This window comes from Gossypium hirsutum, chromosome A08 (assembly GCF_007990345.1).
Source record: "Gossypium hirsutum isolate 1008001.06 chromosome A08, Gossypium_hirsutum_v2.1, whole genome shotgun sequence".
Taxonomy (NCBI): domain Eukaryota; kingdom Viridiplantae; phylum Streptophyta; class Magnoliopsida; order Malvales; family Malvaceae; genus Gossypium; species Gossypium hirsutum.
The window spans coordinates 54,055,870-54,079,659 of NC_053431.1; the positions used below are offsets into that span (position 1 = coordinate 54,055,870).

Below are 23,790 nucleotides of genomic sequence, written 5' to 3' on the forward strand. Positions count from 1 at the left end.
TTTAAAGATTTGACCCCAGCTTCTATAAAGACAAAGGGCTTTGTTTCATCCCAAATTCGAGTCAATAAAGCTGTTAAAGCTTCTTGGAGTCGTCTAGTGTGCACTCGAGTCATGGGACCTTTTGGAAGCTCGAAAGGATCTTGGTTCATAGTTGTGGAAGCCCCGGGCATGCTTACATCAAATGGGTTCAAAGATAGGGATTAAAATATGAAATGTAAGTATGGAAAGAAAGGAACTCAAAAGCAAGCATGAACCAATACTAAAGAGTATTGACCCAATTGCTTATAGGCCTTTAAGGTGATCAAATGAAAGAAGGTAGACCTCGACCCACTACTTAGCAAAGTAGGAACCTTGGTATAGTTTTGAATGCCACGCTATGAATACTGATAAGTTCGGGATAGAAGAAAAATAGGTTAACACCACTAGGCTTCCCAGATAAGCCAACAAGTCTTCAATGAAATTAGGGAGAAAAGAATCTCACCAAATAGTTTCATTAACAAAGAAACAATAATCAAAGTTCAACAACCTTTACAAATGAAAGTAAACAACTATTATAGCCTAGAGGTAGGTAGCCGAATGGACATAGAACAATGCTTAAAAGCTAGGTAAATTTCGGTCATGAACATTCTAGAATAATCTAGAACAAAAAAACATTAATTAGATAAGTCCAAATTCGGCTGAATGGTTCTTCAAAAGGCAGCTTCATAGTTAAGGAAAAGGATGTGAATGAATGAACACCAATGGGAGGATGAATGAGGAAACTCCAATGGGCATACAACATGAAACCCGAATATGAGTAGACAACTAAGTGTGAATACTTTGAAAGGCTTCTTGGAGAGTGGGACGTTCAGCCTTGAAGAAAGGAGGCTTCATGCATGTTTTGGCCAGATGGCCACTTAGGAAATATCAACCAACATGTCCTTTAATGCTTTTTCCATTGGTCTCCACAAAAAGGCATATGGGAAAGGGTAATTCAGCAGCTATTAATGTTGTCCATACAAGCTTCCTAGACAGCTCATTTAAGCCGTTGATGCATGCAAAGCAATTAATTCGGCCATGCATGCTTGCCACAAATAGCCTCTTTAATAGACTCCCCTTGAATGCTGAACAACTCCTTAAATTTGTTCCATGCTTGCCCCAACATCTCATTAAATTGGTCAGCAATCATGCACCATAAATTCAGCTAGACAAAGTAGCAACATGAATTAAATTCATGTTAAACACATTAAATTCGGCATATTAAACCTGCAGCAATGTTGAGACAATTTAAATTCATGCTTTAATCACAAACACATTAATAACATGTCTAAACAAGGACATATTTATGACTCACGTTTAATGCTAGGACAACAATTAAATTCGGCCTAGACAAATAAATAGCAGCTAATTTATTTTTCCTAAACTCGACATATTAAATTCATGTCCTTAACTAAGACATATTAAAACCTTATTTAATTATGTATTGATTTGAAAAATTAAAATGAGCTAATTATTTTAAGCTAACTAAATTAACTAACTTAATTATACCAGTGGTTCCTACCTCTTTAGGTAACGGGTCAAGGTCCATCTACCTTCATCATTTTTCACATTAAGCAATATAAGTCCCGGGACAATACTCTTTATAGTATTGAATCGTTCTTGAAGCCTAAGTTCTATTTTCCATTCCACCCAATCTATCAATTATTCTTTTAATTCTTTTGTTAGCCGAATCCCTGATCCATTGCTTAATTATCTTTCTTTTCAACCTTTGCTTGTAGCCATTGTCTATTTTTTTCATTCCTTTTCTTGAAACAAACTTAGTCTTACTCAAATTCATGATTGGGCAATCTAAATGACTTGAATCATCACCTAAATGAGTTTGTATCATTTAGTATCAGAGCTAGTGGAATTTGGGGTAAGAATCGACGTTCTCGGCATTACGGTATTGTAGTTCATTTAAAAAAAAATCAAATTTTAAAAAAAAAAGTGTTCAGTCTCCATAGTGCGTATCAAGTTTTGTAAGTGAAAAAAATTCTTAAAAAAGAAGAAGTTAGTTTTGAAAATTCTACTTGCTGCTCGAAATCATCTATTCAATATCCTACCATTCGACCACACTCAACCCTTTACTGATACAAACTCGTTTTGGTAATTATTCGAGTCGTTTAGATTGCCCAATCATGAATTTGAGTAAGACTTGGTTTGTTTCAAAAAGGAATGGAAAAGATAGATAATGGCTACAAACAAAGGTTAGAAAGAAAGATAATTAAGCAATGGATAGGGAATTCGGCTAAGAAAAAATTAAAAGAATAATTGATAGATTGGGTGGAATGGAAAATAGAACCCAAGCTTCAGGAACGATTCAATACTATAAAGAGTATTGCCTCGGGACTTATATTACTCAAGGTGAAAAATGATAAAGGTAGATAGACCTTGACCCGTTACCTAAAGAGGTAGGAACCGCAGGTATAATGAACGCCACACCAAAAGGTGATAAGTTTGGTTTACAAAGGAAAGATTGACGCCACAAGCTATGCTTGATAAGTCAAGTCAGACCCAAAAAGAACTATGAGAATTGGAAATCTCACAAAAGAACACTTGTTCATATAATTTGGCAAAAAGTCTTTTAAAATAATTACAAAATAAACTATTTATAGGCTGAACATGTTCCAGCCTAATGGACACAAACTAATCAGCTTAAATCAGTTATTGATGGACTTAATTAAGCTAATTAAAACTAAAAGACCTTTGATGAACTCTAACTTATGTAACAATAATGGAAAACTTATTTAATCTTTCAAATCAGCCAATAATGAGCTCTAATGAGCTAAACAGTTCATTGATTCTCCTTTGAGCAGCTGAATGGACAGCAACAACAATTGCCTTAAATTTGGCACACGAACAGCCTCTTTGTATAAATGCTTGAAGAAAACTGATGCAATGTGTAAATGAACAAAATTGAACAACCACCATCACATAAAAAATGTTTAGAAGCTGAATGGCTTGTGTATTCGACTCCTTGTCCAGTAAAATCTCCAAATGGTTACTTGAATAAGCTCAAAACAGCTGTTGACCTTTATTTCATCTTCATAACAGCTGAATTCATTTCTTCCTTTAATGCCAATCCATGTAACAACTGATTCAATGATTAATTCACCTATAAGCACAATTAAACAAGTTAAATAATTAAACAAGTTAAACGGCTGTAGCAAATTTGATACGGACCGTCTCAGGAAGAGTCGAGTCGTATGTAAATTGCCCGATTGTCTACGAGAAGTTATGTTAGGTTTAGTTGAGTTGAAGATATGGTCAAAGTAGAAAGAGGGGTACGAATGGAATGGTAGGAATGAAAGGGTAGGAACAAAAGGATATGAACAAATTGGTCGGTTTAGGTTCGATTAGGTAAAGAAGAAAGAACGGGTTTGAACTACTAAAGGTACTTTCAAGAACCAATACCGAAATGGTATCGACCCGTTGATTAAGCCTTTTGAGTTCGGTTATAGGTTTGGTAAGGGAAAACCTCGACCCACTATCTAACAAGATAGGAACCTCGGTATGTTGAACGCCACACTATGAATAGTGATAAGTTCGGGTACGACAAAGAACACGGTTGACACAACTAGAACGCTAGGAACACTAAACGAATCTTTGAACGAAATATAAGAAAAGTTTGCCTCACAATTTCGGCAGCATAACATTAACATAAGTTTCAAAAGTCCTTTACATGGAAATTGAACAAGTATTTATAGGCTTTAGGTAGCCGATTTGCCTTTCATGCTTACACATTAATTAAAGAAAATTCTAGAAAAATGACCCTTAATGTGCATGTCTAGATTCGGCTATGGTAATAGGAAATGAATGAATCTTCATGCTTAAGAAAACTCAAAGTGAATGCATGATGTCCAATGGTCACTTGTAGGTTCGGCCAACCTTGTTAAATGAAGCAATGTTTGGCCAAAAAGTATGAATTAATTGTGGACACTCCAAGGGCCATCATGTGTGTGAAACCGAATGTTGAAGAGTCCTCTAGTGTGAACAAGGTGCACCGAACAGTCTTGCCATGTGAACATAGGTGTGAACAAATTAAGGAGAGTCATGGGGAAGCTAATTGGCCAAGCTATCTTCATGCATGTGTGAGTGTCCTTTGGCCGAATGGTCACCTTGGAGAATGAAGAGATAGCACACCATACATGAATGGAAACATTCATGAACCTTAAAGACATTGAATATGGTCATACATGCACTTGGCCGAACATGCACCTAAGAGATTCAAGTCCCCCAACCGTCCATGCACCTTCAAAATTCATGCTTATTTTAATCTCCATATGTCCATTACGTTTCTACAAGAAATGTGAACAGAATTAATTCAAACTAATGTGAACACAAATATCAACATTAAATTCGGTTATGACAAATTTAATTATCATCAATAAACACTTTTAAGACATTCTTAATATAACTAATGTGAACTAAAATTAATATGTAGGATATTAATTAACTAATTATTGAACTTATTAATTAAAAAGTCAATAGTAGTCAAATGAATTCAAAGTGGACTCCACGAGCTGATGGTTAATTCATGAGCTAAACTCGAGCTGGGCTTAAACTCGTGAGCTGATAATGAGCTGGTCCCGAGCTAATGAGCTGGTGTGGAGCTATATGGGAGCTAACTTGAACTGAAGGTGAGCTCGGTGAGCTGAACTGAACTTGTAGAAAAGTTTGGCATGGATTTCTAAAATGGCCACTAACTGGTTCAATAGGTCTAGCATTGACATCATCCCACACATGCTGAACTAAAGCTATAACGGCTTTTTTAAATTATTTTGCACGAGCCCTTGTGATCAGCCCTTGAGGTAGCACCATCGGATCTCGGCTTGGACTTGACTTATGGGAAGCCGTGATCGTATCATCCTCCCCTCTTGAAAATGACTTGTCCTCAAGTCAGTATCTACATCGAAAGGAGTCAAGTCAGAGACATTAAAACTAGCACTAACATTGTACTCACCTGGTAAGTCAAGCTTATACGAATTTTCATTGATTCGCTCGATGACTTGGAAGGGGCCGTCTCCTCGCGGCAACAACTTAGATCTTCGTTGAGCTGGAAACCTTTCTTTTCTCATGTGCACCCAGACCCAGTCTTCGGGTTCAAATACAACTCGTTTTCGTCCTTTGTTGGCTCGTTGGACGTATTGCTCGGTTCGAGATTCAATATTCTCTCGAACTTTCCTATGTAATTCCTTGACAAATTTAGCCTTTTTCCTTGCATCTGTATGGACAAATTGATCAACAGGAAAAGGTAATAAATCAAGAGGAGTAAGAGGATTAAATTCATAGACAGTCTCAAAAGCAGAGAATTTGGTTGCCGAGTGAACAGAGCGATTATAAGCGAACTCAATGTGGGGTAAGCATTCTTCCCACGTCTTGAGGTTCTTTCGTACCAAAGCTCGCAACAAAGTTGACAAAACTCGGTTTACCACCTCAGTTTGGCCATCCATTTGGGGATGACAAGTGGTTGAAAACAATAACTTCGTCCCAAGTTTTCCCCATAATGTCCGCCAAAAGTGACTCAAGAACTTTGTATCTCGATCGGAAACAATCGTTCTTGGTAATCCATGCAGTCGTACAATTTCCCTAAAAAACAAATTAGCAATATGCACAGCGTCATCAATTTTAGCACAAGAAATAAAATGTGACATTTTAGAGAATCTATCGACTACAACAAAGATTGAGTCCTTCCCTGTCTTAGTTTTCGGTAATCCAAGAATAAAATCCATAGAGACATCGGTCCACGGGGTGTCGGGAATGGGAAGTGGTGTGTAAAGTCCATGAGGTTGGACTTTCGACTTAGCCCGTTTACAAATTAGGCAGTGTTCACAGATCCGCTCCACCTCTCTCCGCATTCGCGGCCAATAAAAATGTTCATGGAGGGTCGACAATGTCTTGCTTATTCCAAAGTGTCCCATCAGGCCACCACTATGCGCCTCCAACACAAGTAACTCTCGAATGGAGCCTTGTGGTATACACAACCTATTTTCTTTAAAAAGAAACCCTTCGTACCTGAAAAATTTCTTAAAAGACCCATTTTCACAAGCAACATATATATTTCCAAAATCCTCATCATTAGCATACAACTCTTTCATATGATAAAAACCAAGTAACTTAGAATCAAGAGTGGTCAATAAGGTATATCTCCGTGACAAGGCATCAGCCACTACATTTTCTTTACCTTTCTTGTATTTGATGACGTAGGGAAATGATTCTAAATACTCGACCCATTTTGCATGTCATTTGTTGAGTTTATGCTGACCTTTAATAAACTTAAGTGCTTCGTGATCGGAATGAATCACGAACTCCTTCGGTCTTAGATAGTGCTGCCAGGTTTCAAGTGATCGAATCAAGGCATACATCTCTTTGTCGTACACTGGATAATTGAGGGAAGCGCCACTTAATTTCTCACTGAAGTACGCCACCGGTCTTCCGTCTAGGGTCAACATGATACGAACCGTCTCGGGAAGAGTCGAGTCGTATGTAGATTGCCCGATCGTCTACGAGAAGTTACGTTAGGATTAGTTGAGTTGTACGTATAGTCAGAGTAGAAAGAGGGGTACAAATTGAATGGTAGGAACGAAAGGGTAGGAACAAAATGGTATGAACAAATTGGTCGGTTTAGGTTCAATTAGGTAAAGAAGAAAGAACGAGTTTGAACTACTAAAGGTACTTTCAAGAACCAAATACCGAAATGGTATCGACCCGTTGATTTAGCCTTTTGAGTTCGGTTATAGGTTTGGTAAGGGAAACCTCGACCCACTATCTAACAAGATAGGAACCTCGGTATGTTGAACGCCACACTACGAATAGTGATAAGTTCGGGTACGACAAAGAACACGGTTGACACAACTAGAACGCTAGGAACGCCAAACGAATCTTTGAACGAAATATAAGAAAAGTTTGCCTCACGATTTCGGCAGCATAGCATTAACAAAAGTTTCCAAAAGTCCTTTACATGGAAATTGAACAAGTATTTATAGGCCTAAGTCTAGGTAGCTGATTGGCCTTTCATGCTTACACATTAATTAAAGAAAATTCTAGAAAAATAACTCTTAATATGCATGACCAGATTCGGTTTTGGGAATGGTGGATGAATGCATCTTCATGCTTAAGAAAACTCAAAGTGAATGCATGATATCCAATGGTCACTTGTAGATTCGGCCAACCTTGTTAAATGAAGCAATGTTTGGCCAAAAAGTATGAATTAATTGTGGACACTCCAAGGGCCATCATGTGTGTGAAACCGAATGTTGAAGAGTCTTCTAGTGTGAACAAGGTGAACCGAATGGTCTTGCCATGTGAACATAGGTGTGAACGAATTAAGGAGAGTCATGGGGAAGCTAATTGGCCAAGCTATCTTCATGCATGTGTGAGTGCCCTTTGGCCGAATGGTCACCTTGGAGAATGAAGAGATTGTGACAGCCCCAAATTGACCCTAGTTGGAAAGTGGATTCGGGACCACTAAACCGAGTCATAAAAATAATTAACCGTCATAGTTGATGCTCATTATATGTACATATGTATGTGTGAAAATTTCATGTTTGAATTTTGTTAATTGTAAGTGAATTTTATCAAATAGGACTTATGTGAGAAAATTTAGAAATGTGCTAGGCAAATGTAAAGTGGCCTAGTAATGCATGTTGTGAAAATGATGGGTTTGCATGTCAAATTACCCAAAATTAAAGCATAGTGGCCGGCCATGCTATGGGTGGAAACATGTTGTAAACATGTTGTGTTAGTGTGTTATGTTAGAAAGAATAAAAAAAAGGGGTTAGGATTAAAGTAATGCAAAGGGAGGAGTGATGAAAAAAAAATTGTCTCACCCATGCCCCCCCATTGCCGTGAATTGAAGAAAGAAAACAAAAAAAAGTGTTCATCCTTGAACATCTTTGGTCGAAAATTTTAAGGAGAAAGGAAGAAGAAAGGATTTTCTTGCTTCTTGTTCGGTTGGTTGGTGTTTAGGAGGAGGTATGTTTGGTGTTGTTCCATGAGATTCATGCATGTTTTTTTTATTTTATTTTATTTATTTGTTAGCTTGAGTTCTATCTAGCCCATGGTTTAGATCTTTGCTATGTGATGGAGATGATATTCGGCCATGGGTGTTGTCTTCTTGGTTGATGTTTGATGTTGCGGTGATGAGGCATGAAGATGGGTTAAGTTTCGGCTAAGGAGGATTTGTGATTGATGCCATTTGCATGCTAAATGTGAAGCTTTGTAATGATACATGTGGTGGTGGATTTTCTTTTTAGCATTCTTGAGTTAGGCCTTAAGTTCTTTGTTTAACCCATGACCAAAATTTAAGTGGTATGGTGTCTTGATGCATTCGGCCATGTTAGGAAGTAGAAGAGAAGCATGGTTGTTGATCATGTTATTTGGATGAAAATGGTAGTAAGGCGAAGTGCAAATGTTAGTATTTGATCTCTAGAGTATATATGTGTATTAGCCGAGTTTTGAACTTAAAACGAATTGGTATTTAGTCAATACAAGTAACCATAATTGTAGAAGTATTAAGTGTTGCAATCGGCCTCAACATAGACATGCATATTCGGCCATAGAAAGAAGATTGGTGTTGCATGTATTCGGTTAGAGGCAAGCATATTGATGCTTTTATTTTGGCTTAGACAATCGGCTAAAAGGGAGTGTGGGTTAATATGTTGAGTTGATTCATGATTTCATATGTATGTGACTTTAATGTCTAATGTATATATATGGGCTAAGTACTTTGAGTTCCTCTTTTCGATGCTCAAATGATTAAATCAATTTATTTGTTAAATTAAGCTCAAGAGCAAAAGGGAACTAAATCCGATAAAGGGAAGAAAAAAGTGGTCGAATAGCCATCGGAATCGTTCGACAACATCCGAGGTAAGTTTTCGAGTAACGAGACTTAGTTTACGATTTGATTAAGTCATGATGTATGAGCATAACAAATATACGGTGATATGATGATTCTACTTGAATTATATGTTGAGTTAATTAGTCTATACGTATGACAGGTAGCCGTATGTGCATAGAGATCGTGTCATAAAGCAAAATAAACCATGCTGTTTGTATGTGGCTAGTGAGCCGAAAATGGGATTGCTTAATACGTGACTTGTGTTTGAACTCTAATTATGAAAATGAAATATAGATGTGTCATGATTTATTGATATGTGCATGAATATTTGGATGATAACCGGGCTAAGTCCCGAAGGCATTTTGCGCTAGTGACTAGTTCCGGGCTAAGTCCCGAAGGCATTTGTGCGAGTTATTACATCCGGGCTAAGTCCCGAAGGCATTTGTGCGAGTTACTATATCCGGGCTAAGTCCCGAAGGCATTTGTGCGAGTTACTATATCCGGGCTAAGTCCCGAAGGCATTGGTGCGAGTTACTATATCCAGGCTATGTCCCGAAGGCATTGAGCGAGTAGCTATATCCGGTCAAATCCCGAAGGTACTTGGCTTGGGAATGAGCGACCTTGCTGTAATAGTTTCAATTAATATGCTCGTAAAATCCCAGCAATGAGGTATGTCTCGTATATGCATTGATTTAGTTGATCCCTTACAATTAGTATTCGCTCAGTCGATAAATGAGCTACCGGCCTTTGGCTAAGTTGATCTTTTGTGTATGAATATAAGAGTTGGTAATGTGAAGTAAGTATGATATTGAGAATTTGTGCATATGAAATTATCTGTTTAACCATATGAATGCTACACTTTAGTTGTGTCTAATTTTATGGCTCAAACTTACTAAGCATTAAATGCTTACTCCGTTCTTTGAATCTCTGTTTTATAGATTTTGGTTCGTCAGCTATCGGACTCGGGATTATTGAAGTCGAAGTCGCCCACACTATCAAAGCCCCCTTTGGTACACTTTTGGTTGAACTTTGAAATGGCATGTATAGGACTACCCGTTTTGTTGTTGGTCATGGACCCTTTGGTTTTGTATAAATTTGGATAGCCATGCGAAAATGGCTTATATACACTTTGAGCTTAGTATTATAATCGTCTTGTATGATGTTCGTTAAAAGGTATGGAAATGTTTGGGAACTATTAGCCATTGGAATGGTTAATCATGATCATATTTTGTGCTATATATGCTAAAGGGCTAGTTGAATCATGGAAACTATGTAATAGGTAAAGTCTACCTTAGAAATAGATGCTGATAGCAGTAGTGACGTGAATGTGAAAAATCACTAAAAATAATAGGAATGGAATTAAATAGTGAATAAATTATGTAATCGAACCTTGATGAATCTATTTTCATAGGAAAGAAACGAAACAATCATATGAATAGTATATTATGAGATATTTAAGTTTTCGCGAAATAGGGCCAGAACGGTTTCTGGATTCCCTGTTCCGACTTTGGAAATTCATTATAAATTAACCAGAGATAATTAGAAGTCATGACATATATGTATAGATTTCTTTTCGAGACCAGTTTCTATAGAAACAAACGACATCAGTATTGAAGCCCTGTATAGGGAGATATCCAAGTCGTAATACACAAAGGTCAGTGTACTCGAACCCTGAAACAGGGGAGATTTTAACTAATAAACTGTACTTATTGGTTTGACCAAAAATTCTAGAAAAAAATTTGTATATGGACATATGAGTCTAGTTTCAGGAAAAATTTACAGAACTAGTTTTCAAGTTTTGGAACTCGAGATATGATTTCTAAGGTGACAGTGATGCAGTTAGCCAGCTTGTCTGGAAATTTAAAATGGACTGTGCAAATAAGTGATTTAAGTCTGCAAACCTCTCGTGTCCGACTCCGGCAACAGTCTCGGGTACGGGGTGTTACAGAGATAGCACACCATACATGAATGGAAACATTCATGAACCTTAAAGACATTGAATATGGTTATACATGCACTTGGCCGAACATGCACCTAAGAGATTCAAGCCCCCCAACCGTCCATGCACCTTCAAAATTCATGCTTGCTTTTAATCTCCATATGTCCATTGCGTTCCTACAAGAAATGTGAACAGAATTAATTCAAACTAATGTGAACACAAATATCAACTTTAAATTCAGTTATGACAAATTTAATTATCATCAATAAACACTTTTAAGACATACTTAATATAACTAATGTGAACTAAAATTAATATGTAGGATATTAATTAACTAATTATTGAACTTATTAATTAAAAAGTCAATAGTAGTCAAATGAATTCAAAGTGAACTCCATGAGCTGATGGTTAATTCATGAGTTAAACTCGAGCTGGGCTTAAACTCGTGAGCTGATAATGAGCTGGTCCCGAGCTAATGAGCTGGTGTGGAGCTACATGGGAGCTAACTTGAACTGAATGTGAGCTCGGTGAGTTGAACTGAACATGTAGAAAAGTTCGGCATGGATTTCCAAAATGGCCACTAACTGGTTCGATAGGTCTAGCATTGACATCATCCCACACATGCTGAACTAAAGCTATAACGGCTTCTTTAAATTGTTTTGCACGAGCCCTTGTGATCGACCCTTGAGGTAGCACCATCAGATCTCGGCTTAGACTTGAGTTATGGGAAGCCGTGATTGTATCATCCTCCCCCTCTTGAAAATGACTTGTCCTCAAGTCAGTATCTACATCGAAAGGAGTCAAGTCAGAGACATTAAAACTAGCACTAACATTGTACTCACCTGGTAAGTTAAGCTTATACGAATTTTCATTGATTCGTTCGATGACTTGGAAGGGGCCGTCTCCTCGCGGCAACAACTTAGATCTTCGTTGAGCCAGAAACCTTTCTTTTCTCATGTGCACCCAGACCCAGTCTCCGGGTTCAAATACAACTCGTTTTCGTCCTTTGTTGGCTCGTTGGACGTATTGCTCGGTTCGAGATTCAATATTCTCTCGAACTTTCCTATGTAATTCCTTGACAAATTCAGCCTTTTTCCTTGCATCTGTATGGACAAATTGATCAACAGGAAAAGGTAATAAATCAAGAGGAGTAAGAGGATTAAATCCATAGACAGTCTCAAAAGGAGAGAATTTGGTTGCCGAGTGAACAGAGCGATTATAAGCGAACTCGATGTGGGGTAAGCATTCTTCCCACGTCTTGAGGTTCTTTCGTACCAACGCTCGCAACAAAGTTGACAAAATTTGGTTTACCACCTCAGTTTGGCCATCCGTTTGGGGATGACAAGTGGTTGAAAACAATAACTTCGTCCCAAGTTTTCCCCATAATGTCGCCAAAAGTGACTCAAGAACTTTGTATCTCGATCGGAAACAATCGTTCTTGGTAATCCATGTAGTCGTACAATTTCCCTAAAAAACAAATTAGCAATATGCACAGTGTCATCAGTTTTAGCACAAGAAATAAAATGTGACATTTTAGAGAATCTATCGACTACAACAAAGATTGAGTCCTTCCCTGTCTTAGTTTTCGATAATCCAAGAATAAAATCCATAGAGACATCGGTCCACGGGGTGTCAGGAATGGGAAGTGGTGTGTAAAGTCCATGAGGTTGGACCTTCGACTTAGCCCGTTTACAAATTAGGCAGCGTTCACAGATCCGCTCCACGTCTCTCCGCATTCGCGGCCAGTAAAAATGTTCATGGAGGGTCGACAATGTCTTGCTTATTCCAAAGTGTCCCATCAGGCCACCACTATGCGCCTCCAACACAAGTAACTCTCGAATGGAGCCTTGTGGTATACACAACCTATTTTCTTTAAAAAGAAACCCTTCGTACTTGAAAAATTTCTCAAAAGACCCATTTTCACAAGCAGCACATATATTTCCAAAATCCTCATCATTAGCATACAACTCTTTCATATGATAAAAACCAAGTAACTTAGAATCAAGAGTGGTCAATAAGGTATATCTCCGTAACAAGGCATCAGCCACTACATTTTCTTTACCTTTCTTGTATTTGATGACGTAGGGAAATGATTCTAAATACTCGACCCATTTTGCATGTCGTTTGTTGAGTTTATGCTGACCTTTAATAAACTTAAGTGCTTCATGATCGGAATGAATCACAAACTCCTTCGGTCTTAGATAGTGCTGCCAAGTTTCAAGTGATCGAATCAAGGCATACATCTCTTTGTCGTACACCGGATAACTGAGGGAAGCGCCACTTAATTTCTCACTGAAGTACGCCACCGGTCTTCCGTCTTGGGTCAACACAGCCCCGATCCCTACACTTGAAGCGTCACACTCAATTTCAAATTTTTTAATAAATCTGGAAGGGACAATAGAGGAGCTTTCACAAGACATTCTTTAAGCAAATTAAATGAACGTTCTTGATCTTCAGACCAGTGAAATGCGGAGTTTTTCTTAATCACGCTTGTTAAGGGTGCTGCAATGGTACTAAAGTTGGGCACAAATTGACGGTAGAAGCTAGCCAATCCATGGAAGCTTCGAACTTGGCTAATGTTCGTCGGACGCGGCCATTCTTGAATCGCTTGAACTTTTTCTTGATCCACCTCCAAACCGTTGGCACTCACGACATAACCTAAAAACACAACTTTATCAGTGCAAAATGAACACTTTTTGAGATTAGCATACAATACCTCTTCTCATAAAGTTTCCAACACCGCTCGTAAATGTGGTACGTGCTCCTCTAAAGTTTTGTTGTAGACCAAGATATCATCAAAGTATACAACACAAAATTTACCAATAAACGCACGTAATACATGGTTCATCAATCTCATAAAAGTGCTGGGAGCATTTGTAAGACCGAATGGCATTACCAACTATTCGTACAACCCCAAATTCATTTTGAAGGCCGTCTTCCATTCATCACCTTCTCGCATTCGTATTTGATGATAGCCACTTTTAAGATCGATTTTCGTGAAAATTTGGGCTCCACTTAATTCGTCAAGCATGTCGTCAAGACGGGGTATCGGGTGTCGATACTTGATAGTGATTTTTTTGATGGTGCGACAATCCATGCACATCCGCCACGACCCATCTTTCTTGGGTACAAGCAGCACCGGCACCGCACAGGGACTTAAGCTCTCTCGGATGTATCCTTTGTCTAGGAGTTCAGTAATTTGCTTTTGCAATTCCTTCGTTTCTTTGGGATTACTCCGATAAGCAGGATGGTTGGGTAGTGCAGCTCCGGGTACTAAGTCTATTTGATGTTCGATGCCTCGGATAGGGGGCAGCCCACTTGGTATTTCGTCCGGAAATATGTCCTCAAATTCCTGAATCAAAGACAATACAGAAGCAGGCAAGTTTTCAGGTAACTCGTTAGTATTCAACAATGCCTCCTTGTACATAAATACATACATAGGCTGTCTCAAAAACATCGCTCGCCGGATATCACTAACCCTCGCAAACACACTCATTTTTCCACTTTCTTTTTCCTCTCCACTTTTTACTTGTTTTTGTTTCTTTACATTTTCTCTCGCATTTTTAGTCTTTTCTCTCTCTTTTTCCTTAATTTTCTCTTTTGCTCTCTTTTCTTTTTCTCTCGCTTGTTCCACTGAAAGTTTAAGTTTTTGTTGATCCTCATACACTTGCTTCGGAGTGAGGGGTGCAAGTGTCACGTTCTTGCCAAGATGTTTGAAGGAGTATCTATTAGTGTAACCATCATGCATCACCCATCGGTCGAACTGCCATGGTCATCCTAGAAATAAATGGCCCGCGTGCATCGGCACTACATCACATAATACTTCATCAGAATACTTCCCGATGCTAAAGGACACTAGGACTTGTTTTGTCACTTTGAGTTCACCACCATCGTTAAGCCACTGGAGCTTGTATGGATTCGGGTGCTTGGTGGTTGACAGCCCCAACTTTTCTACCATGACGGTGCTTGCCACGTTTGTGCAACTCCCTCCATCGATTATGATGCTACACACTTTCCCTTGCACTTGACATCTCGAATGAAAAATGTTCTCACGTTGTTGTTCGTCTTCCACACTTTGAAGACTTAGGCTTTGCTTGACGACGAGTAACTCACCTTCAACGGGTTGTTCTAAGTCCTCCTCAACTTTGGAATTTGATTCAAGATCGTTCTCTTCCTTGTCCTCCGTTTCAATCTCACCGTAGGCCCTTATCACCATGGTACGTCTATTCGGGTACTGACTCGCTATATGTCCATGACCAAGACACTTGAAGCACTTTATGTCCCTTGAACGGGCGGTGGAACTTTCAAGAGCCTTACCTTTACTTGACTCGGCAATAGGCTTATTCGCCTTAAATATTGTTGAAGATTCCTTCGTTCAATTTGTTGGAAAACCCTTGATTGTGCTTTGGCCCCATTTAGAAGGATTGGTGTTAGGATAGGCTCAGGTGGTACCTTTTCGCTTCAACTGCTTCTCCACTTTGATAGCCAGGTGGACCATGTCCACAACCTCAATGTAATGTTGCAGTTCTACGACATTTGCAATCTCTCGATTAAGTCCCGCTAGAAAGTGAGCCATTGTGGCTTCTCGATCTTCTTGTATAACTGCACGGATCATGGCCACTTCCATTTCTTTATAATAATCTTCCACACTCTTCGTCCCTTGGATGAGATTTTGGAGTTTTTGATGCAACTCCTGATGATAGTAGGATGGAATGAATCGTCGCCGCATAACCACCTTCAGTTCGGTCCAAGTGGAAATGGGATGCTCCCCGTTACGCCTCCGACTAGTAGTCAACTGATCCCACCATATCATTGCGTAATCTGAAAACTCAATTGCGGCGAGTTTGACTTTCTTATTTTCAGAGTAGTTATGACATTCGAAAACTAGTTCGATTTTCTTCTCCCACTCAAGGTACGCCTCGGGATCAGATTTACCTTGGAAAGGAGGAATGGAGAGTTTGATATTCTTCAAGTCATCATCTTCCCGCCTTCGATCTACTTGTCCACGGTTTCGGGGACGTCTCCTTTCTAGGCTTATGTTAGACCCGTGATCGCTTTCATCTTCACTATTTTCATTAACATCATCATCTTGAACCCTTGGTTGTCTTCGTCGTTGATTGGGCCTTTCACGTCTTTGCCTAGCAACTTCAGGATATTCATCGCGTTGTCTTTGGGCCTCGACTTGGTAGAGTCGATCTTCAAGAGGATTAAGCCTTCGATCAAGTAATCGTTCCATCTCACGCAAAAGGGCTTGCATTTGCAAATCTGGAACGTTTCTGACGGGTTGTCGCCCTTGTTGTTCTTCCATGTTTTGTCCACTATTTTGGGACATCTATTCGTTTAAGATAGCCTCACAAACAAATCCTCTCAATCCGCTCAGAAAGAAAGAAGCTTGATGACACTCACACTCGTGTTTACACTCTTAGTTCGGCTTTTACCTCCCCTCGAATGCGCTCACGCTCTCTTGCCTTTTACCTCTCATGACTTTTCTCGTAATTTCGTAAGCAGATTCGTTAAAGCTCGGTCCTTGGTCTAGGTGGTCGGTTCAAAAGGAATAACAAGTGATTGATGTATTCGATATAGGGTAGGCTGAAAGAATAGGGAATTGGGTAAAAAATGTGGCGAATTAGGGAGAGTAGATTAGAAGAAGGGTCGGGAACTATATCAGATCAGAGCTTGACGATCAAATAACAATTGAATTACATAAATCACTTTTTTTTATTTTTTTTATTTTTTTCGATTTTATTTTTATTTTTTTTAACTTGTATAACTTTTTTTGTTGTACTATATCTACAAACTAAATACAATAATAACACTTTTGTACTCGATTTTTTTTTTCAGCTGCGTAGATTTTTGTTTTTAGAGCAACAATAACAAACTAATCGAAATGAGAAAACTTCAGTATACAAAAAAAAATTCTACTCTTTTTTTTCGGCTGCGTAGATTTTTGTTTTTATAGCAACAATAACAAACTAATCGAAATGAGAAAACTTCGGTATACAATTTTTTTTCTGAACCTACCTCGGGAATGCTCCGTTTCTAATGTCTAAGCTTCTCGTTTTAGGTAGCTCTGATACCAGATGATACGAACCGTCTCGGGAAGAGTCGAGTCGTATGTAGATTGCCCGATTGTCTGCGAGAAGTTACGTTAGGATCAGTTGAGTTGAAGGTATAGTCAGAGTAGAAAGAGGGGTACGAATGGAATGGTAGGAACGAAAGGGTAGGAACAAAATGGTATGAACAAATTGGTCGGTTTAGGTTCGATTAGGTAAAGAAGAAAGAACGGGTTTGAACTACTAAAGGTACTTTCAGGAACCAAATACTGAAATGGTATCGACCTGTTGATTTAGCCTTTTGAGTTCAGTTATAGGTTTGGTAAGGGAAACCTCGACCCACTATCTAACAAGATAGGAACCTCGGTATGTTGAACGCCACACTACGAATAGTGATAAGTTCGGGTACGACAAAGAACACGGTTGACACAACTAGAACGCTAGGAACGCCAAACGAATCTTTGAACGAAATATAAGAAAAGTATGCCTCACGATTTTGGCAGCATAACATTAACAAAAGTTTCCAAAAGTCCTTTACATGGAAATTGAACAAGTATTTATAGGCCTAAGTCTAGGTAGCTGATTGGCCTTTCATGCTTACACATTAATTAAAGAAAATTCTAGAAAAATAACTCTTAATATGCATGACCAGATTCGGTTTTGGGAATGGTGGATGAATAGATCTTCATGCTTAAGAAAACTCAAAGTGAATGCATGATATCCAATGGTCACTTGTAGATTCGGCCAACCTTGTTAAATGAAGCAATGTTTGGTCAAAAAGTATGAATTAATTGTGGACACTCCAAGGGCCATCATGTGTGTGAAACCGAATGTTGAAGAGTCTTCTAGTGTGAACAAGGTGAACCGAATGGTCTTGCCATGTGAACATAGGTGTGAACGAATTAAGGAGAGTCATGGGGAAGCTAATTGGCCAAGCTATCTTCACGCATGTGTGAGTGCCCTTTGGCCGAATGGTCACCTTGGAGAATGAAGAGATAGCACACCATACATGAATGGAAACATTCATGAACCTTAAAGACATTGAATATGGTCATACATGCACTTGGCCGAACATGCACCTAATAGATTCAAGCCCCCCAACCGTCCATGCACCTTCAAAATTCATGCTTGCTTTTAATCTCCATATGTCCATTGCGTTCCTACAAGAAATGTGAACGTAATTAATTCAAACTAATGTGAACACAAATATTAACATTAAATTCGGTTATGACAAATTTAATTATCATCAATAAACACTTTTAAGACATACTTAATATAACTAATGTGAACTAAATTTAATATGTAGGATATTAATTAACTAATTATTGAACTTATTAATTAAAAAGTTAATAGTAGTCAAATGAATTCAAAGTGAACTCCATGAGCTGATGGTTAATTCATGAGTTAAACTCGAGCTAGGCTTAAACTCGTGAGCTGATAATGAGCTGGTCTCGAGCTAATGAGCTGGTGTGGAGCTACATGGGAGCTAACTTGAACTGAAGGTGAGCTCGGTGAGCTGAACTGAACTTGTAGAAATGTTCGGCATGGATTTCCAAAATGGCCACTAACTGGTTCGATAGGTCTAGCATTGACATCATCCCACACATGCTGAACTAAAGCTATAACGGCTTCTTTAAATTGTTTTGCACGAGCCCTTGTGATCGACCCTTGAGGTAGCACCATCGGATCTCGGCTTGGACTTGACTTATGGGAAGCCGTGATCGTATCACGACACAGCTCCGATCCCTACACCTGAAGCGTCACACTCAATTTCAAATGTTTTAGTAAAATCTGGAAGCGACAATAGAAGAGCTTTCACAAGACATTCTTTAATCAAATTAAATGAACGTTCCTGATCTTCAGACCAGTGAAATGCGGAGTTTTTCTTAATCACGCTTGTTAAGGGTGCTGCAATGGTACTAAAGTTGGGCACAAATCGACGGTAGAAGCTAGCCAATCCATGGAAGCTTCGAACTTGGCTAATGTTCATCGGACGTGGCCATTCTTGAATCGCTTGAACTTTTTCTTGATCCACCTCCAAACCGTTGGCACTCACGACATAACCTAAAAACACAACTTTATCAGTGGAAAAGGAACACTTTTTGAGATTAGCATACAATACCTATTTTCTTAAAGTTTCCAACACCGCTCGTAAATGTGGTACGTGCTCCTCTAAAGTTTTGCTGTAGACCAAGATATCGTCAAAGTATACAACACAAAATTTACCAAGAAACGCACGTAATACATGGTTCATCAATCTCATAAAAGTGCTGGGAGCATTTGTAAGACCGAATGGCATTACCAACCATTCGTACAACCCCAATTTCGTTTTGAAGGCCGTCTTCCATTCATCACCTTCTCGCATTCGTATTTGATGATAGCCACTTTTAAGATCGATTTTCGTGAAAATCTGGGCTCCACTTAATTCGTCAAGCATGTCGTCAAGACGGGGTATCGGGTGTCGATACTTGATAGTGATTTTGTTGATGGCGCGACAATCCACGGACATCCGCCACGACCCATCTTTCTTGGGTACAAGCAGCACCGGCACCGCACAGGGACTTAAGCTCTCTCAGATGTATCCTTTGTCTAGGAGTTCAGTAATTTGCTTTTGCAATTCCTTCGTTTCTTCGGGATTACTCCGATAAGCAGGACGATTGAGTAGTGCAGCTCCGGGTACTAAGTCTATTTGATGTTGATACCTCGGATAGGGGGCAGCCCACTTGGTATTTCGTCCAGAAATATGTCTTGAAATTCCTGAATCAAAGACAATACAGAAGCAGGCAAGTTTTCAGGTAACTCGTTAATATTCAACAATGCCTCCTTATACATAAATACATACATAGGCTGTCTCAAAAACATCGCTCGCCGGATATCACTAAGCCTCGCAAACACACTCATTTTTCCACTTTTTTTTTCCTCTCCACTTTTTACTTGTTTTTGTTTCTTTTCATTTTCTCTCGCATTTTTAGTCTTTTCTCTCTCTTTTTCCTTAATTTTCTCTTTTGCTCTCTTTTCTTTTTCTCTCGCTTGTTCCACTGAAAGTTTAAGTTTTTGTTGATCCTCGTACACTTGCTTCGGAGTGAGGGGTGCAAGTGTCACATTCTTGCCAAGATGTTTGAAGGAGTATCTATTAGTGTAACCATCATGCATCACCCGTCGGTCGAACTGCCATGGTCGTCCTAGAAGTAAATGGCCCGCGTGCATTGGCACTACATCACATAATACTTCATCAGAATACTTTCCGATGCTAAAGGACACTAGGACTTGTTTTGTCACTTTGAGTTCACCACCATCGTTAAGCCACTGGAGCTTGTATGGATTCGGGTGCTTGGTGGTTGACAGCCCCAACTTTTCTACCATGAGGGTGCTTGCCACGTTTGTGCAACTCCCTCCATCGATTATGATGCTACACACTTTCCCTTGCACTTGACATCTCGAATGAAAAATGTTCTCACGTTGTTGTTTGTCTTCCACACTTTGAAGACTTAGGCTTCGCTTGACGACGAGTAACTCACCTTCAACGGGTTGTTCTAAGTCCTCCTCAACTTCGGAATTCGATTCAGGATCGTTCTCTTCCTCATCCTCGGTTTCAATCTCACCGTCGGCCCTTATCACCATGGTATGTCTATTCGGGCACTGACTCGCTATATGTCCACGACCAAGACACTTGAAGCACTTTATGTCCCTTGAACGGGCGGTGGAACTTTCAGGAGCCTTACCTTTACTTGACTCGGCAATAGGCTTATTCGCCTTAGATATTGTTGAAGATTCCTTCGTTCGATTTGTTGGAAAACCCTTGCTTGTGCTTTGGCCCCATTTAGAAGGATTGGTGTTAGGATAGGCTCGGGTGGAACCTTTTCGCTTCAACTGCTTCTCCACTTTGATAGCCATGTGGACCATGTCCACAACCTCAATGTAATGTTGCAGTTCTACGACATTTTCAATCTCTCGATTAAGTCCCGCTAGAAAGCGAGCCATTGTGGCTTCTCGATCTTTGATACGAGAACGCCCCACGAACTTTATCGAGCAAGTTTGTCAAGCCGAGCAATGACATGTTGGCAAACTGATCCAAGCTCGTTTCCAGCTCCACGAGCTCCGTCCAGCTCAAATCCAGCTTATTCGAGCTCAATCCATCTTGCCTGAGCTAAACCGAGCTCACTCCTAGCTCACTTTCAATCAGCTTAGGAGTTTAGCCTCAGCTCAACTTTAGCTCACGAGCTAAAGCTTAGCTCATTTTAGTTTAAACTCGGTTTTGTCTTTAATGCATTAAATAAAAATTTGCACATATTTATTTAAGCATTAAACTTGCCTTATATTAATATTTGTTATTAATATGCCATAGCCATTACATAAATTGATTATGTTCACATAGCTGAATTAATGCATGGCATTAATGTGTTCACATCATGCTGAATTTATGAGTGTCCATGAGATATCTTAATGACTTGTTTATTTCATGTAGGTACATCCCTTTGGACGGTACAATGTATGGATGAAGAAACATCTCTTTTGGGCATTCCACACTCATGAATGAAGAAGTATTAAATGCTGGTGCATGTACGACTAGATGCAAGGTTTCTACAAATTCATGCATGTGTTGAATGCATGTATGGACATTAAAGGTTGGTCCATGAATGGATCAAATACATGGGATGATAGAATGCAGGAATGGCTTAAGTGCATGTATGGTGGCTGTCTCTTAACTTTCCAAGGCACTTATTCGGCCAAGAAGTAGCTGCTAACTAATTCTATATTGACCATAGAGCTCCTTGAACATGTTCACACTTTGAATTGACCTATAGGCTACTACACATGCATGGATGGGTTCAAGAACGTCCAAGGGAAGGAATTAACTCAATAATTCAACACATTGATTGAATTAAGTGCATGCACAAAGGGGAGAACGAATTTACTAGGTTCATGTTGCCATTTATGAACTTACATGCCATTAAAGTGTTTAATTATGAAGATACATGTTCCATACAAGTGCATGAACGTCCCAAAGAGATGAATGCAACCTTTTGGTGCACATACAAGTCACTTGAAGCCTTTCTTTATGACTAAGCATTCATGCACAAACCAAGGGGGAAGAAAGTGCCCATTCAGCTAGTGCATGAATCTACCAAATTTATGAACTATTTTAATACATGAGTGTGAACGTTTTTATCATTGTGTGAACACCTAGATGCCGAATTTGAATGGTCATCTATGTGCCTATAAATATTTGTTTTCTTTCATTTGTAAAGGTCTTTTTGCCAAATTTTTTATTGAATTTAATCTTGTGAGAATTTTCTTCTCTAAACTTTGTTTGAGACTTTGTTGACTTATCTACCTAGTAGTGGCGTCAACCCTGTTTCTTTCACCCTTATACCGAGGTTCCTACTTTGCTAAGTAGCGGGTCAAGGTTCTATTATTTTCATTTTTGCCTTGAAAGCCTATAAGCATTTGGGTCGATATTTTCTAATATTGGTTCGTGCTTGCTTTTGAGTTCCTTATTTCCATTCTTTCATTTACTTTAAACCGAACCTTAATATTCATATTTTTTAAACCCTTCATTTGAACCCCTTGAATAGCTTCCGCATAAGTTATTTATAAACATCCTTTTTGAACAAACCGAACTATACTTTCTCGTAGACGATCGGGCAAACTCACATACGACTCGACTCTCCCCGAGGGGTTCGTATCATTTGGTATCAGAGCTACTAAAACGAGAAGATCGTGCGACGAAATTAATCCCGGGCTAGTCCAAGTGAACGCAAGTAAGTAGGATCCGGAAAAAAAGAGTATAGAAAAAAAAATTCGTATACCGAAGTTTTCTTATTTTGATTAGTTAGCTGATGTTGCTATAAAAACAAAAATCTATGCAGCCGAAGAAAAAAAATCGTGTACAAAAAGTGTTTTATTGTATTTAGTTTGTCAATATAGTACAAAAAAAGTTATACAAGTCAAAAAAAATTCGAAAAAAAATTTAAAAAAAAATTCGAAAAAAAATCTGAAAAAAAAGTGTTTAATGCAATTCGATTGTTGTTCGAATGTCAAAGCCCTTAGTTTGATATCGTTCATGATTCATCTTCTATTCTAATCTCATCCACGCCACACTTTTTTTTTTGTTACCTAATTTCCTTTTCTTTTAGCCAACCCGTAACCCCTCACATGTTATCCTTTGTAAAACCATTTGAAACCGACCCACAATACTAGAGATCAAATCATACTAAGTCTGTTACAAGGTTATAAGAGGAGAAAGGAGCGGAAAAAGGCATGAGCGAGTGAGATCATTCGAGTGGAGGAAAAGCCAAACGAGTGTAAACACGAGCGGGAGTGACACCTTTTTTTTCTTCTTCTTTCCGAGCGAAATTGTGAGGTTTGTGGTGAGGTACTTAAATTTTTTTTATTTTGTTTTGTGATCTAACATTTTCTTTTTAGCAAAAAAAATCATGTCACGCGAAGAGTTCACCGAATCGGAATACCAATACTTGGTGCAAGAAATGCGAAGAATGGCGACTAAACAAGACCAAAGTGATCGAGTTTCTTCAAGTCGTAAAACGGAACCAAGAACCCCACGGAGATATACCCCCGACTACTACCTGAAAAAAAGTTCCAATCGTGACTCCTTTTCGCCATCTACGTCGAGACAAAGAGATTCATACTATGACTCATATTCATCAACGAATTCGAGAAGTGACTTCGATCGAAAGTCCTTTTCATCAAGAAATTCGAGAAGACGAGAAGCCGATTACGATTTTGATTCATTCTAAGATGGCGTTCGAAGAGAAAGACATACTCCTACTAGATCTTCAAAGAAATCTTACTCGGAGTATTCTTCACAAAGTTTTGATTGTGAATCATATGCAAATAGTTCTTCATCTTTCGAACAAGATTTGTATTCTCATCGTTCTTTTGTACATTCTTGTAAAGAGAAAATAAAGAAAAGAAAAGAA

General features: G+C 38.9%; 1 protein-coding gene across 1 annotated transcript; it reads right to left on the bottom strand.

The window, feature by feature from the left end:
- Positions 1-18,575: 18,575 nt before the first annotated feature.
- Positions 18,576-20,830, bottom strand: LOC107942899 (uncharacterized). Its single transcript, XM_016876630.2, has 3 exons — positions 19,922-20,830; positions 19,552-19,606; positions 18,576-18,913 (listed from the first exon to the last, which is right to left on the bottom strand). The coding sequence occupies exons 1-3, from the start codon at positions 20,828-20,830 to the stop codon at positions 18,576-18,578; spliced, it is 1,302 nt and encodes a 433-aa protein (XP_016732119.2).
- Positions 20,831-23,790: the final 2,960 nt, after the last annotated feature.

Bases quoted from the DNA above. Each gene is read 5' to 3' on its own strand.
- LOC107942899 (XM_016876630.2), bottom strand. From the start codon at position 20,830: ATGGCTCGCTTTCTAGCGGGACTTAATCGAGAGATTGAAAATGTCGTA. The intron at 19,607-19,921 runs GTGTACGAGGAT...TCTTTGATTCAG, and splicing joins CACCCCTCACTCCGAAGCAA to GAATTTCAAGACATATTTCT. The intron at 18,914-19,551 runs GTATCAACATCA...TTGTGTTTTTAG, and splicing joins TGGGCTGCCCCCTATCCGAG to GTTATGTCGTGAGTGCCAAC.